Genomic DNA, 18,482 nt, shown 5'->3' on the forward strand with positions numbered 1-18,482 from the left:
TAGATGAAAAAGTAAAAAAAAAAGTCGAAGGACATTATTTACAAAAGCGAGTGGGGAATCGATCTGATGCTCAGTCTTTTGTCATTCGCACAGCCCATTACGGTGAACCCCACGACAATATATAGCTGAGTACTTTACCTTTATAGATGTTTAACACCCACACATGTATATGTATGTATATGAGACGATATACATATATTTTCATGGATACATTAAAGTATATAAGTATGTGTGCATGTGTGGGTGTAAATGTAACCGTTAAAAATCGTGTCGTGATATCAACTCAATTAGGACACGATATGAGGTCTCATTTTATTGACGATAAATATATTATCATATTTATCAAACATGTAATTATTTTTGTTTATTTATTTTTTGAATTCTTCAAAAAAAATGATCCTGAAGTTAGCAGACATTTAAAAATTTTTTAATTTTCGTATTTCAACAAAAAAATAAATACAAAAATATGCACATGTAGAAAATTTAAAAAACTACAGGTGCAATTTTTTTAAATATTTTTTTTTTGTCTTCTATCGCCTAAAAAAAAATCCAAAAATTATTAAACGTCTGCTAACTTCAGTATCATTCAAAAAAAGGATTTTTTTAATGATCCTGAAGGTAGCAGACATTTAAAAATTTTTGAATTTTTTTTTCTCAACAAATTAATTGCAAAAAAATAAAATAAAAATATGCACATGTAGAAAATTTAAAAAACTACAGGTGCAATTTTTTTAAATATTTTTTTTTTGTCTTCTATCGTCTAAAAAAAAAATCCAAAAATTATTAAACGTCTGCTAACTTCAGTATCATTCAAAAAAGGATTTTTTGAATGATCCTGAAGGTAGCAGACATTTAAAAATTTTTGAATTTTTTTTTCTCAGCAAATCAATTGCAAAAAAAAAAAATAAAAATCTGCACATGTAGAAAATTTTAAAAACTACAGGTGCAATTTTTTCAAATATTTTTTTTTTTATAATTTATTGTTTAAAAAAAATCTAAAAATTATTAGACGTCTGCTAACTTCAGGATCATATTTTTTGACGCAAGAAAAATTTTTGATTATGAAAAAAAAAATTTTCGTAAGAATGGAAAAATTTTTTCTTACGAGAAAATTTTTGTTTTTAATTCATAGTCAAAAAATGTATTAGGGTAAGTAAAAATTTTTTGCGCAAAAAAAAACTTTTTTTCTGCCCGTATGGAAAAAGTAGGGGAGAGTGGGCCAAAATGGGCTGATATTTATATTACATATAAGCCCTCATTTCTTAAGGGGCCCATTTTGCCCCGCTCTCTATTATATATCCGTATATATTCGAGCAAATCTGAATATATGCCACATATATGAGTCATATATTTAATTTTGCCCGTATATATCCCGGATATACTTTTTTCGTACGGGTGAGTTGGGTTTTTTTTTTTTGCTTGAGGAAAAAATGAATCTTGGGATGATTGGACTACTAAGAGGTCATTGGTTGTATTTTTGAACAATTTAAAAATTTGACAATGAGGCAAGTAGAGTTTAAATAATTAAAGTGAGGTCATATTGAAGTGAAGTCAAATATTGGACCAAATAGTTTTGGGCTTAATGAAATTCTCAGGGAAGATTTGTAAAGTTTATGGGGAGATAGTGAGTAAGTAGGTCTAAAAACTGGTAGACATAAAAATGCCCGGGGGATTTAAGTAGTGAAATAAATCATGAAAACTTTAGTTACAGTCGAAGCATGTATTTAACATTAATAATAGACTTTGTAATAGCGATAAGTCTAGTCGGTATTAAAATAAAAGTAACTGTCATGTGCAAAAAAATTTGATTAGTTTCTAGTTTCAATGCCGGGTTAAAAAAAACTTTTTTTTTTAATTGTTATCTAGGTTTTATATTTAAATAACTGAGGTCCCTGGGGACAAATCAGTGACCAGCCTTGAGATCCTGTTCAGATTTTCAAAAAAATGTATAGAAAATTCAGACTCGCTCTTGCGGCCAAAATGAAAATTTTTTTGTCGAATTCTTATATATATTCTATCTAAAAAATATATCTGTTGACCCTGAAGATTAAAGTCAGCGATTCCAGCCTTCAGATCCTATCCGAGTCGACTTCCAAGGAAATGCATAGAAAATTCAGACAATTCTTCAAATCCTATATCAAGTATTAATTTTCCAACCCCATAAATTTAAAATTTGTAACCCCTCTAGCTTCTACTACCGTTAAAGAAGTTAAAAAAAAAAGAAATGGCAAGTAGTAGCCCGGGTCAAAAATAAAACTTGATTTAGACTTGGTTTACCAAGTCGAAATTTGGAGCCGTTTTTCACAAGACAAACTCGACTTTTTTTACGGTGATATGAAATATATTAAGTTTTCGCCTTGGTTTAGACTTAACTGGCTTACTTAGTCACGATTTAAGACGAAAAAGTTTAAATCAAGTCGAAATTGACTCGGTTTAGACTTATTCGACTTAAATTTTAAGACGAAAAAGTCAAGATCAAGTCGAAATTGACTTGGTTTAGACTTATTCGACTTAAAATGTAAGGCGAAAAAGTCTAAATCAAGTCGAAACTGACTTGATGTAGACTTATTCGACTTAAATTATAAGTCGAAAAAGTCAGAACTAAGGTGAAATAATTTTTATATATTAAGGCGAAAGTAAGGCGAATAAATGACTTTTTTTCGACTTGGTTTAGCAAGTCGAAAGTAAGGTGAATGACTATCGTGCTCAAAGTAAAGACGAATAAGTTCAAACTAAGATGAAAAAAGTTCAAAAGTTGAAAAAAATTAAATTTAAGTCGAAAAAGTCGAGATCTTATCAAAAAATCGTCGGCCAATCGATAACTTCAAACGAAAATAAGGCGAAGCGGGCCTGAATCAAGTTTTATTTTTGACCCGGGAGTTCTAAAATCTTGAAAATTTGATCCTAAAAAAATACTGTCGTAAAAACTCCATCGTCCAAGCGACGAAATTCTATAACATAAATTTTTATGAACGTAACTATTATCCATAGTATTGGAAAGTACAATCGCAACAATTATCAGAATCCAAGCAAGTGTCGAAATATTACGAGTCCAATAACCGTTGCTGTGTCCACAGTATAAAAGTTTTCGGCACAATAGAGTAAGTATAAATGACCAAAGTAAAATCGACGCGTGTAATGCACTCAAGTAGTAGAGGTAGTAGATAAAGTACTTGTGTGTACAGCCCATGAGTAAGTCGGATAGGAATGAAATAAAAGATTGTTGGTCGGGAGCACAACGGGCCAGTAGCAGCATCTCATCCTCTATCCTCTACTCGTTTTCCCCCAGTTTGCCCGATCGATATTTCCTGGCAACCGCCGAGAGGGTTCTACACTACATCCCGTCTGCTCTCTGCTTTACTCTGTTTGTAACAATACCGAGAGTTAGCTCCTAACGTCTACCCGAGGATTCCATCCCCCGGCTTCCGGCTTTGCTTTCCTATTCCCTTTATGACTTTTTCCTACTAAAATCAGCTTTACTTTTATTATTTTTTCCCCAAATGCTACAGCCTTCCCACCGCCTATTCGTCATAATTCACAGACATGTTACTAAAATGTCGCCTCAGAAATCACTAAATTCATTTTATTCCTCAATCCTCGATTCCCATTTTTCATATTTCGCTTTCATTAATTATTATATTTATATATACATTTATATTCCCATGCCCACGTGTCCATGTGTCCATGTACTATTTATCTATTATTTTTATACTGAAAAATACATCCTACATATATTTAATTTATACCAATGGGAGCTTCCACTGTAATATCAAAGATCCACCGAATGCGAATACGCACGCGGCAGTGATACGGGCGTAAAACTCAAGGGGAAAAGTTTATCACTATTCACCATCACATCTTCTCTCTATTTATCTCCGACAATTCACTATAAGTCTCTTCACTGACAATTCAAACTCGATTATAATTGAATTAGAATTTTTATTAAATTTTTATCAACAACATAATTCGATTTATTGAATTATTTTTTTTTAATACACAGAAAAAAGAATTTCTTGGCGCAAGAAATATTTTGTATTATGAATTGAAGACAAAAATTTTTCTTGGCTCAAGAATTTTTTTCTCGCCTAAAAAATTTTTTTCTTGTTCCGAGAAAATTTTTTCTTACCCCAAGAAAAGTTTTGTTTTCACTTTATAATACAAAAAATTTCTTGGGTCAAGTAAAAATTTTCTTAGAACAAGAAAAAATTTTTTGCGCCAAGAAATCCTTTTTTTCTGTGTACAAAAATCTGTCATGTGATTTAATGATAAAAAAATTTTTTGCCATGAAGATGGACACTAATTAAGAAAAAATAATTAATTTGGTCCAAGATTTTTCTTAATTTATGTGGAGATTGTAGTAAACTCGATTGTAGTTTTTCAGTTCATTGTTGTTATGATGATTATGATTATGATTATTATTATAATTATAATTACGATGACGATGATTATTATTATGACAGGTAAAACCAGGAAAAGCTCCGCCTAGGGTCATTTTGAGAAGGGGTTGTTGTTAATATTATTGGCCAGTGATATCGATGCGTCGTGAATCTACGGCCAATGGGAGTGACAGATGTAAATGCGCTGGCGCCGGGAGTTCGAGCTTTCCGAGGAACCGACGAACTCAACGACGACGAGGACGACGACGACGTTCTTCGTCGCGATCCCGCGCTTTCGAACCCACTCCGCATTTACTCTCACCTGGACTTAATTATTGGTGAGTCTCATTATCTATAATCGATTTATTAATACATTATTATTATTGTTAATGAAATTTGTGATTTTTTTTTTTTGAAAGATTTTTTTTTTTTGAATTTTTTGGTCTTTGATGTTGCAATTTCTTGCAAGTGATCAATAGTTGTGAATATTTAATAGTGATATATATATATACATATACATATGTATAAATGTATATATATATATTTTATGTGAAAGTATTTGCAAGTGATAAAATTAGTGAATTTTTAGTGAAAATTTTTGTTTATTAAAAGTGAAAAATTTTGTGAAAATTTATAAAATAATTTTTGTTTTTTTAAATAAAAAAAACTTTTTTTTATCTCAATTTCAAAAAAATATATGAATTGCATATATTTGGTAGTCTATAAGCGCGTAAGTCATTCGTGACGATCGATAGTGGCTAAAATTTTTCGGGGATGACTTGTCATAAAAATATCCTACTAATTATTTACCACTGGCATTTAATGAATACGTGATTCTGAAGTTAGTAGACAATTTATAGTTTTCGGATTTTTATTCTAACAAACCGATTACAAAAAAACCATAAGTGAAAAAATGCGCATGTAAAAAATTAAGAAGACTGTAGGTGCAATTTTTGAAAATTTTTTTTTTTTTTTTAATGACTTATAGTTTTTAAACAAAATCAAAAAATTATAAGACGTCGGCTAACTTCAGTATCATAATGAATAGTTGGTATATTTAAAAGTCGATATTTAAAAAGTTAAAATAGTAAATTACAATTGTACTCAAAAGTTATGAGCGATAAATATAATGAAGAATCTGACAATGCCCCGGAGACAACAATAAAAAAAAAGACATCAAACCATTAATGGCAAACGTTAACGTATTGGTCAATTGCCGTGACAGTCCATTACGATTACTTCCCGCCACCCTTCTTATTCCCGTACAAGATTTTACCCTCACTCATTTATCCATAAAAACACGTGCATGTTTTTTTTTTCCTTTGTACTCTCCATTATCATGTCACGTCATTTTTTTATTTAAATATTTCTATATCTATTTATCTATTCATCTACATATATATATGTATATATATCTAGATCTTCCCATCATAAAATTACTATCATTAAAAAACGTTAAATAATTACATGTTTCTTATCTCTATTATTTCCATTAGAATTTAAAAAAAAATTCAAACTGTATATAAAATCACATGTCATATTTTTTATTATAAAATATATACCAATAATAAAGTTATGATTTGAGTAATTTTGTAAATTATAATTGCGGGGGTTCAATTACAGGCCAATTGAAATTTGAGTAATTTTGCTATTTGTAAGGATTCAAATAAATAATAATAATAATAATAATAATAATAATAATAATAATAACAATAATAATAATAATAATAATAATAGTAATACCAATAATAATAGTACTAGTATTTATAATAGTAATAATAATAATAGCAATAGAATAAGAATAATAATAATAATAATAATAATAATAATAATAATAATAATAATAATAATAATAATAATAATAATAATAATAATACCGATAATAATAGTAATAGTATTTATAATAGTAATAATAATATTAGCAATAGAATAATAATAATAATAATAATAATAATAATAATAATAATAATAATAATAATAATAATAATAATAATAATAATAATGCCAATAAGAATAGTAATAGTATTAATAATAGTAATAATAATAATAGCAATAGAATAATAATAATAATAATAATAATAATAATAATAATAATAATAATAATAATAATAATAATAATAATAATAATAATAATAATAATAATAATAATAATAATAATAATAATAATAATAATAATAATAATAATAATAATAATAATAATAATAATAATGCCAATAAGAATAGTAATAGTATTTATAATAGTAATAATAATAATAGCAATAGAATAATAATAATAATAATAATAAAAATTATTATTATTATTTTTATCAGATAAAATATTTATACTGATAAAATATAACCGATGAAACGTTTCTTAAATCCTCAGATCGTTGAAAATATATCAGTTAAATCTCAAGTAGTTCTCTCTTTTCACTCCTTTCGTTCCTTAACTTTTTTTTTCTATTCTCGAGAGACGATCCCTCGAAAGCACTGGGGATTAGAAGGGTAGATGGGCAACTACTCTAAATAAACATCCCTACTATAAAATTCAACCCCTGTGGATTTGCTGTACTCACTTGTCGACGTAACGCATTTACTACTTGTATTTTATAACTTTTATATTTTACGTAACCAGGGTCCGTTTATTTTATTTACCAGACAGATATAGATGATTAAAATTCGGTCATTATTCATCATTAATTTTGCTGTATGAAATGTGTGACCGACTGCAAATTATTGAATTGATGTTTAGAAAACGGAAGAGATAATTAATTAAATTACTACTGGTTTTTTTTCTCCACTAGGGGCTGCAAAAAAACAATACCAACATAAATATTAATCCAAGAGCAACCCCAATAATTTAAAGATGTCCGGAATCGCGGCAGCGGGTCTCGGAGCCCTCGCGACAATTAAATCCAGGGTTGATGGGAAACTTGCTGAGTAAGTTATTATTATTACTGTACAGAAAAAAATAATTTTTTTGTACCAGAAATTTTTCTAGTTCTAAGAAAATTTGTTTTTTTTTTTTTTTATGCAAAATTTTTCTTCTGCCAAAATCCTTTTTTTTTTTAAATACAAGTTACTTTTTTTTTATATATTAATTTTTATTGTGATATATGATTTTGACTCCGAGTTTATGTGAAGGCTTAGAATTTTTATGTCAAGGTTTCAAATTTTTCAATCGAGCCAATTTTTTATTTTAAATAAAGATCTTATTTTTTTATGATAACCGACGTCTAATAATTTTTGAATTTTTTTAGAAACGATAAATTATAAAAAAAAAATATTTAAAAAAATTACACCCATAGATTTTTTAATTGTCTACATGTGCATTTTTTTAGTTTTTCTAATTTTGTAATTTTTATGTTAAAAAAAAAAATCAGAAAATTTATAATTGTCTACAAACTTCGGGATATTTTCAAAAAATTTTTTTGATCGGGTCAATTAATTTTTTAGACGAGTGTATTTTTGATAACTAAAAAAAATAACTAATGAGTCAATGACTACATTTTTTTAAAATTAGTTCATTTTTCAAAATTTATTTATTTATTTATTGTTTGAAATATTTATAAACTAATGAGTTAAATGTTAAATATCGTTACTGCATCTCGAGTTTCCTAACATTAAAAGCCACTTACTTCTAAATATATATCCATAAAATAGATTGTGTGGTTAATTTAATTTTGATAAAACAGTCTCGATAGACAGCAAATTATGTTAATTTCCCTGCAAAGATGCCTTTCAAAAATTATTTTTACTTTTCATCGATCTTCGAACGCCTGTACATCGAGACTGAAAATTTTCATCTTTCAAATTTAAATTTTTTATGATATTGAAGTTAGCAGACGTCTAATAATTTTTGGATTTTTTTTTTAGACAATAATCCTAAAAAAAAAATCTTTGAAAAAATTGCACCTGTAATTTTTCAAATTTTCTACATGTGCATATTTTTATTTTATTTTTTTGCAATTGATTTGGTGAAAAAAAAAAATCCGAAAATTACTAATTGTCTGCTAACTTCAGGATCATAATTTTTTAAAAGTTTCATCCCTAATTTTTTAAAAATAATTTTTTAATTATCCAGTAATTAATTTTTCTCAAACCTCAAACTGTGCTGCGTTTATTTTCGGACTTAAAAAAAAAATATTTTCTATTGTCGCCAGACAAAAGTCGTAGAAAATGAGCACGATAATGAAAAAAATGAGACGGCGGTTTATTGTTTAGTAGGAAATGAATTTACGAGATAAATTTAATTGATTTAAATGCAAACATAGAATGCGTATCGAGAGAAGAAACCAGCGTGGATATGAAGAGTTTGCGATGCCAAACAATGAAAGTGCTAAAGAGAACATGGGATTCGAACGAGACAGAGATTTACAGCCCCGTGGGTCCTTCGACTCGCTGCCAGAACCCGAGAGACCGCCCTTACGTCACATCGACACTTATTGTATGCCCGAGTGTCCTTGTTTGTCCAAGAGGTACACGATCGCCACCCTCGCATGCTTAGGTGGGTACCTAAGCACTTTACTAATTCATTTTTAATTTACAAAATTGAGTATTGCGTAAATAATTACCTTTAAAAACTAATCATGTCTTCAGGTTTCGTAATTTCTTTCGGTATGAGGTGTAATATGAGCATGGCGAAATTAATAATGAAGAACGACACAAACAGTGACGGGCAAGCGAAGTTTAATTGGACCTACAGCACCGAGGGTTTGTTGGACTCGTCATTTTTTTGGGGATACCTGGTGACTCAAGTGCCCGGTGGTTTTCTGGCCTCGCTTTATCCTGCAAATAGGATATTCGGAATGGCTATTGCTGCGTCCTCGTTCTTAAATCTTCTTGTACCTGGTGCTTTGTCTATTCATGCTGCTGTCGATATGTGTGTCCAAGTATGCAAAGGACTTGTCGAGGTAATTACTATCAGTTTGACATTCGTGTATAATTTAATTGACTCGGGCGAAACCGGACAGGAAATTTTTCTTAACCACGACGCAAAATCAGATGAATTTTTTTTAAATTTTTGCTTCGCTACCCGGGTCAAAAATAAAACTTGATTTACCAAGTCGAAATTTGGAGCTGTTTTTCATAAGACAAACTCGACTTTTTTTACGGAGCTATGAAATATATTAAGTTTTCGCCTTGGTTTAGACTTAACTGGCTTACTTAGTCACGATTTAAGACGAAAAAGTTGAAATCAAGTCGAAATTGACTTGGTCTAGACTTATTCGACTTAAATTTTAAGACGAAAAAGTCAAGATCAAGTCGAAATTGACTTGGTTTAGATTTATTCGACTTAAAATGTAAGGCGAAAAAGTCTAAATCAAGTCGAAACTGACTTGATGTAGACTTATTCGACTTAAATTATAAGTCGAAAAAGTCAGAACTAAAGTGAAATAATTTTGATATATTAAGGCGAAAGTAAGGCGAATAAATGACTTTTTTCGACTTGGTTTAGCAAATCAAAAGTAATGTGAATGACTATCGTGCTCAAAGTAAAGACGAATAAGTTGAAACTAAGATGAAAAAAGTTCAAAAAGTTTAAAAAAATTAAATTTAAGTCGAAAAAGTCGAGATCTTATCAAAAAATCATCGGCAAATCGATAACTTCAAAAGAAAATAGGGCGAAGCGAGCCTGAATCAAGTTTTATTTTTGACCCGGGAAAAATTTACGGAGTTTGAAATTAAACGGGGAGTTTATTTTAATATTAAAACTCCGAAGTGGATGCGGATCGAAATAAAATCCCCACCTCTCTAAAATTAATCCGCGAAAAACAAACTCCCTATTCACCCGTACACGGAGTGATATATTTTTCAAACTCTGGGACTTTGAGTGACGGAGTGAATTCTAATTGAAAAAAAATCGGTATTCACTCCCGATTTTTTACAGCGTACGTGTGATAAAAATTTAAACTAACCGCCATAATTTAAAAAAATTATTACACACTGATAAAATTAAATGATAGGAATTATCATCTAGTGATGGTAAAATTTTTACTATCAATCTGACAGTAGTGAATATCATCTAGATGATTGTGTAAATCATCTAGATCGTAATATTTATCATCTGGATGATAATTGTTACGGTCATGTATGTTAACTAGAGTTAATTACTATTATTATTCTAAATAGTTATATTTATAATTTCTGATGGTAACAGTTACCATCAGAAATTATAATAGTTACCATCTAAGGTAATTAGAATAACAATTAATTCAATAAGGGGAAGGGGGGGAGGGAAATGGGCTCCTTAAAATTTTGAGTGCCTCGAATCATTTTGGGGCGTAATTTCCCCCCCTCCCCGAAAACTTTTCATGCCGAAAATTTTAGGGGGCCCATTTTGCCCTCCCCCTACGTGAAAATTATTGAATTTTCGATCAATTTTTTCATTGCAATCAATAATATTAATTACCATCCCTGATCATCCTAGATGATTGGAGTTAAAAATTTAGGATAATAAACACAATTATTTAATTTTCTGAGTGCAGTAAAAATTTTATAAAAAATTTATGATTTCACTTCTGATATATTTATTTATTAGGGAGTAACTTATCCAGCTTGTCACGGTATCTGGAAATACTGGGCACCGCCATTGGAGAGATCAAGACTAGCAACTCTCGCTTTTTGTGGTTCGTACGCCGCAGTTGTTATCGGAATGCCACTTTCTGCTTTACTGAGCAATTCATTCGGCTGGCAAGCGTCTTTTTACTTTTACGGTAACTGTCCACACATCCTCCATTTTTAAAAAATTAACGAACACAACCCAGCCAATCAATACCGAAAAAATGACTCGCTAACTATTTTTCTAGGCGTCTGCGGATTAATTTGGTGGTGCTTCTGGCTCTGGCTGGGATTCGAGCGTCCATCGAAGCATCCGTGCATTTCAGCCCAGGAATTGCGTTACATAGAAGACTCGTTGGGTCAAGCAGTAAACACGCAACCGATTCCCACCTTCTCGTCAACCCCGTGGCGCAAATTTTTCACATCTATGCCAGTCTACGCAATAATCGTTGCTAATTTCTGTCGTTCGTGGAACTTTTATTTGCTGGTCCTGTTCCAGGCTCGATTTATGCACGAGTCATTCGACATGCCTTTAGTTGAGGTAACTAGTAACTAAACTTACTCGGTAGATAATTAAAAATAATAATAATACTATTTATTTAAATTTAATAACAGACTGGAGTCATTGGGTCGTTGCCGCATTTGCTGATGACAATAATCGTACCGTGCGGTGGATTGCTCGCGGATCATTTACGTAAAACAGGAAGAATGACGACTACCAATGTCAGAAAATTGTTCAATTGCGGAGGTTTTGGTATGGAGGCATTATTTTTCCTGGTTGTTGCCAATGCAACTACTCACAGAAATGGCGCAGGTGCGACTGTAGCTCTGACTATTGGAGTCGCTTGCAGCGGGTTCGCTATTTCTGGGTTCAATGTCAATCACCTTGACATCGCGCCACGGTACGCTAGTATTTTGATGGGAATGTCTAATGGCATTGGAACGATCGCTGGGCTGCTTGTTCCCTTTTTCGTCGATACTGTCACCAAGAACAAGGTAATTTTTATTTTTTTATTCCAAGGGTCTGCTTCTGGACCGATCTTGAGCATTCAGATTTTTTACAGATGCCCAAGAAAAATTAGGCACTAAATTGCAGACAAAAAAAAATTTTTTCCTTAAAAATTTTTAGTTGAAATTTATAAAAATTAGTCGGGTCTTATTGAGTTGAAATTTTTTTTTTACAATCATGGCCCATTTTACCTCAGGGTCAACTTTTCCTAGATTTCAATAAAAATTTGAATTATTGATAAATTTGTACTCTGGTTCAAATATTAAATGTCTGAGAAAATTAAAAAAAAAAAATTTCCAAAAGTTTGCAGCTGCACGGAAAAAAATTTACTGTTGCAGCAGCAGGAAAAAATCCTGTTATAGCAACAGGATTTTTCCTGTGGAATCAATAGAATAAGGAACAAATTTCATGCACCAATTTTTTTTGTCCGTATGATGAAATTTAAAAATTCGAAAAAAAATTCAAAACTTGGAAAAAAATTAAAATTTGGAAAAAAATTAAAATTTGGAAAAAATTAAAATTTGGAAAAAAATTAAAAATTTGGAAAAAATTAAAATTTGGAAAAAAATTAAAAATTTTTTTTGAAGTTGATTTTTTTTAAATTAGAATTTTCGTTGAAAAGTTGAAGTTTTTTTCAAATTTTGAAATTTTATTATACTGACAAAAAAAAAATTACATGAAATACATGAAACTTGTGCCTTATCCTATTGATTTCACAGGAAAAATCCTGTTGCTGCAACAGGATTTTGTCCTGCTGCTCCCACAGGATTTGTCCTGTTGCTGTAACAGTAAATTTTTTTCCATGTGCCTTCCAATTAAAATACCGAGTACTAAAAACTTAAACGTAATTGTTTTTAAAATTAAAGGACGCAGAAAGTTGGAGAAATGTCTTCATAATGGCGGCATGCGTGCACTTTTTCGGAGTAACATTCTACGGAATTTTTTGTTCCGGAGAATTACAACCGTGGGCTGACCCAGCAGTAGACGAACAAGGCAGTTGGAATCCACTAGACGATCTCGGGCAAAATAAACCGCCAATACCGCCACCGCCCAAAGTTATGCAATCGGAATTCATCGTAAGTTATCATTCGTCGGTTTATTTATACAATCCATCAGCTAATTAATTAATTAATTTATTTATTTGTCACAGAAACAGCCATCGATTGATGCAAATGCGGGCTGGAATGACAATGAACAGACTGAAGCCAGTACGCATAGTAGCCAACCGGTAATAAATTACGGGTCAACGACAAACAATTCGAATCCTTTTCATTCGTCCAATCCATTCGCCAGCAGCATACAGGAGAGCCAAGTTCAACCACCGACACTCGACGATTACTCCCATGATGTCATGCAGCAGCATCACCAGCAATGGGATTAAATTTATGACAAGTATTTTTTATTTTTAATTCAATTATCACTCCGTTCGTCGACCAGGTGCGTACATTTTTAATTTTTTCCCGCCGATAATTTGAGTCTCAAAATTATCACAGTAATTTTGAGTTTGAATTTTTTTTTTTAATTGAAACAAAAAAAATATTTGAATTATTGAGACTTAAATAAATATATGAAAGTAAAAAAAATATATTTAAGAAAAAGAAAACAATGAAAGTATAAAAATAAATTTATATGTTATTTTAAAAATATTAAATAAATATATTTATATTTCCTCTTGGAAAAAAAAAAAAAAATACAATACCTAAGAGGACAGATGATAGTGCTACGAGCCAACGAAGAAAGTATTTAAAAAAAATAATAAAAAAATATTGAAAGTATTTTTTATAAAAAAAAAAATTGCGTAAATAAAAATTAATAGAATTTTTTGAATAACCAGGAATTGATTGGAATTTAAATTCACACAGAAAAAAAATTTCTTGACGCAATGAGTTGAAGGGAAAAATTTTCTACAGAACTCCATTAACTCGGACGGTTAGTTTACGGAGGAGCGGAAATTTCTTGGAACTTCCGAGTTAACGGATGCCCCTTCTTCTTTAAAAGAAAACTATACGCATGCGCTCTTACGTCTATATGAATAATATATAGATAAATATACAGAGACATACAAATGTCGAGGAGCGGGTGGGAGACAGCGTAGCTCGAGTGGGGGTCAAGATTGAGGGGAAGTTCTGAGTTAATGGAGTTCGGCTGTACACGGGGAAAATTATCTAATAAATTTTACTCGTAAATAGTAAGTAAAACTGGGCTTGCATGAATAATTACTCGTCTTTTTCTACATAGTATTCAATTATGCACAGAAAAAAAAGTTATCTTGAGTCAAGAAAATATTTTTGAAGACAAACGTTTTCGGGAACCAAGTCAAGATTTTCTTGAGCCAAGAGAATTTGTCTTGGTCAAAAAAAATTCGTCTTGGTCGAGATTTCTACGTTATCTGAGAAAATTTAGGTCTCCAAAAAAATTTTCTTGAATCAAGAATATTTACCTTCAGTCAAGAATTTTTTTTTTTCTGTGTGGGGTAAAAATACCTAATTTCGAGTAATTTTTAAATAAAAAAAAATAAAACAAAACGAATGTTTTTATTCTTTCCGTATTTATTTTTTTTTCGAGCCAGATTTACTTTTAATTGCAGGGTAAATTTTATCGAAAAATTTTCTCCGGACTAGAAAAAATTTATTGACAAGAATATTTTTGTCTTGAATTTATGATGCGAAAAATTTGTTGGGCCAAGAAATTATTTTTTTCTGCGTACAAAAAAAAAATATTGATAATTAAATTAACTGACAATAATTAAAAATTGAAAATTTATTTACTGGAATTGAGTAATGAAAAATAATGATAAATTATAAAATAAATGCACTTGTTTTTAATCGCACGTCTGACTGACAGCACATTTGATATATAAATATTTTATTTATTTAATAGAAAATTTACAATAAAAATAAATATGATAAAAATGACAATACGTAAATTAATAAAATAAACCGATGGATTAATAAATATACACGATTTGTGGAGACAATAATGGAGAGACAAAATAATAGAGCACAATTGCCTGATACTTTTAGGTATTAATTAATTTATTTTATTAAGTAGCAATAAATTAATTGATATACGTACTAATATTTTTGAGGAAGTATCAAACATTGAAAGTTCATTAATTAGTTACCTTTTTTTTTATAAATACTAAATATATGAATTTTTTGAAACATATTCACATAAAGATAGTTATAAATATTTAAAAATATGAAAGTAATTGAAAGTATATTAACGATGAAAGTCTTAGCAAGTGATTAATTAGTTAATTAATTAATAAATAAATATTATGTATCGAGTGTTACTCATTTCCTGGCTCTTTTTAATTACACAGTAGACATTACTTGGAAATTTGTGCCCAGAATGTAAAGACGGAAGTTCACTGTTGCGTATTTTAAACTGTAAAAAAGCGGGAGTGATTATGAATTTCATTTGAATCAGAATTCACTCCGTCATTCGGAATTTCGGAGTCAAAAAAAAATTACTCTGCATACAGAGTGAATGAGGAGGTTGTAATAAATTTTTTGGATTAAGAAATGCCAAGAGATGGAATCGAACTAGCAATTTTCTATTTACAAAATAATGACTCCGAATGTTACCCTGGTGAAAATTTTTCGTAATTTTCTCTGAAAAACTCAGTTCTACACTGTGAAAAATTCGCGGAGTGAATGCGGATTAAATCCGGAGTGAATGAATTTTTAATTATTCACTCCGCAGGGGAGTTTTCGCGGAGTAGATAATTTTTTATTAATTTAATCCCTCCGGAGTAAAATTCACTCCGGAGAGTTTTGAAAATATTATTAATAAAATATAACTCCACATAATAAAATCGAAGTAAAAATTCGCGTATTACATTATTGATCACCTGATATGCACACACATACACACATACATATTTAGGCACACACGCACACATTTGCACACACGCACAAATTTTCACACATGCACACATTTGCACACACGCACACAAACACCTGCAGACACCCAAACACACACATGCACGTAAACACACACTCGCACACACATACACACACACACACACATTGTTTAGCAGTTTCATATAAATGAATATAAATTTATTTAAGTATTAAAACTCCGGACCGGAGTGAATTGGGAGTGAAATAAAATCCGGGTCACTCCGCAATCACTCCGCTAAAAAAAACTCCCAATTCACTCCGGATGCGGAGTGATTTTTTTAAAAACTCCGGAACTCCGAGTGGCGGAGTTAATCCGGAGTGAATTCGGATTTTATTTTACTCCCAATTCACTCCGGATTCACTCCGAATTTTTTACAGTGTAAAGATCTAATAAAGACTTTTTCAGAGTTTCTCAGAGAAAAGTCCGAAAAATTTCCATCAGGGTATAAATTAACTATTTATAGTTCAAGAAAATAAAATGTCTACTGTACGATAAAAAAAATGGAAATATTGACAATTAACAGATCAAAAATTTAATTTAATCAAAATAAATAAATAAATCAAATAATTAGTAAAATCAAAGTATAAAGCAGTACTATAATTTTTTTTTTTTGAGTTCTGGATTTATGTGGAGGAAATATTTGCGTAAATTTTGTTTTTTATTAAAGAAAAAAAATTAGTTAAAATTATTGCAATATTATATAATTATAAATTAATTAAATTGTATGAATAATTAATATAATTTACGAATTCTCGAACATAAAAAAATAAATTTGATAAAAACGAAACTCATCGTGAGAAATTAGTCAATTTACGCGAGACCTTTTTAAAGCGAGTAATAAAACATTTAAATAATTTAAAAAATATAAATATTCATATACATGCGTTATAATAAATGATATTGTCGATTATTGATTATATTAATAAAATATATATATCTAAATATAAACATATATGTATCCCTCGATGGGTCGATGGTGATCGAGTGCGTTGTACGCAGATCGATTCAGTTGTATGAAAATTATGGCAATATCTATATGAATATAAATAACAAACGTAATTAACAAAAAAAAAAATTAATTATTGAAATGTTGATGCTTGAAAAAAAATATAATGGTAAATAATAACGATGAGGTAACGAGCGAAATGTTAATATAAAAAATATATAGATAGACCATCGTAAAATTTTAACGATGGTTATAATTAATTAGACATTAATAGCTCCCTATATTTATTAATTTACTTGACGTTAAAACGAAAACTAATTTTTTTTGTTGTAGAAATAATTTACTGTTATTTATTTAAAAAATATTGTAGTCCTTGATTTTTTATTTAATGTTAGAGATAAAAATTTTATATTTAGAAAAAAAGCCAAATTATTTATATATTAATATATATATATCATTATTCAAATGATAGGTTCTATACTTTTATCGAAAGCAATATGTAGAATTTTTTTGATACTGAAGCTAGCCTTCTAATAATTTTTGGATTTTTTTTGGACGATAAATTATAAAAAAAAAAATATTTTAAAAAAATGCACTTGTAGTCTTTTCAATTTTCTACATGTGCATTTTATCAGTTTATTTTTTTCTTCAAAATAAAATTCAAAAATTTTAAATTGTCTGCTAACTTCAGCATCGTATTTTTTTTACTGTAAATTTAAAAAGTCAAAATTTTTATTCCTCATTATTTACGGAAATCATTAAAAAATCGTAAATTGTTTACAATAATATCAAAAATTAAATATAAAAATGTTTTATTATAAAATATGTTCATATTTCAGTCATCGAATCTACGAATTTTTACTTTTTGTATTTTACTCTGCGTTATTTTTTTTTTTTTTTATAAATAATTCAAATAAAAAATCATCCCCTCTATATTCTGGAGTTAAATTTAACACCGCGAAACCTAACACCCACACTACACCCTTTTTTTTACTGTGTATGAAAATTATTTGGGTAACCCCGATTAAACAACTGAATTCGAGCGAATTAAAAATTTTAATTCTGTTATATTCTGTCGAATTCTGCAAAACAGAATTAAACTGAATTGAAAATTTGAATTTGAATTAAACAGAATAAAACCGATTTAAAAATTTCAAATTCGTTTTAATTCCGTTTAATTCGGATTCAGAATCAGAAATTGGAGAATTATTTTCTAATTAATCAGAATTAAACCGAATAGAATTATTCGAATTCGTTTTAATTTTGATTATTTTTGGTTTCCCTGCCGAATTAGACAGAATTCATTTTTAAATTAGGTACCGAATTAAGAGAATTTTTCTGAATTAAATAGAATTAAAAATTTTAATTCTATTATATTCTGTCGAATTCTGCAAAACAGAATTCAACTGAATTAAAAATTTAAATTTGAATTAAACAGAATAAAACCGATTTAAAAATTTCAAATTCATTTTAATTCAGTTCAATTCGGATTCAGAACCAGAAAATGGAGAATTATTTTCGAATTAATCAGAATTAAACCGAATAGAATTATTTAAATTCGTTTTAATTTGGAAAAATTCTGGTTTTCCTGCCGAATTAGACAGAATTCATTTTTAAGTTACGTACCGAATTAACAGAATTTATCTGAATTAAATAGAATTAAAAATTTAATTCTGTTTAATTCGATCGAATTCAGTGGTTT

General features: G+C 29.3%; 1 protein-coding gene across 1 annotated transcript; it reads left to right on the plus strand.

Annotated features, from left to right (window-relative positions):
- The first annotated feature begins 4,620 nt into the window (after window positions 1–4,620).
- On the plus strand, window positions 4,621–17,272 carry LOC130672267 (vesicular glutamate transporter 1). The gene is made up of 9 exons (XM_057476726.1): window positions 4,621–4,714; window positions 7,160–7,295; window positions 8,630–8,862; window positions 8,955–9,268; window positions 10,897–11,071; window positions 11,165–11,457; window positions 11,532–11,912; window positions 12,792–13,001; window positions 13,076–17,272. The coding sequence occupies exons 2-9, from the start codon at window positions 7,222–7,224 to the stop codon at window positions 13,304–13,306; spliced, it is 1,911 nt and encodes a 636-aa protein (XP_057332709.1). The 5' UTR covers window positions 4,621–4,714; window positions 7,160–7,221; the 3' UTR covers window positions 13,307–17,272.
- Window positions 17,273–18,482: the final 1,210 nt, after the last annotated feature.

Source organism: Microplitis mediator, chromosome 1 (genome assembly GCF_029852145.1).
Source record: "Microplitis mediator isolate UGA2020A chromosome 1, iyMicMedi2.1, whole genome shotgun sequence".
In the NCBI taxonomy this organism is placed as follows: domain Eukaryota; kingdom Metazoa; phylum Arthropoda; class Insecta; order Hymenoptera; family Braconidae; genus Microplitis; species Microplitis mediator.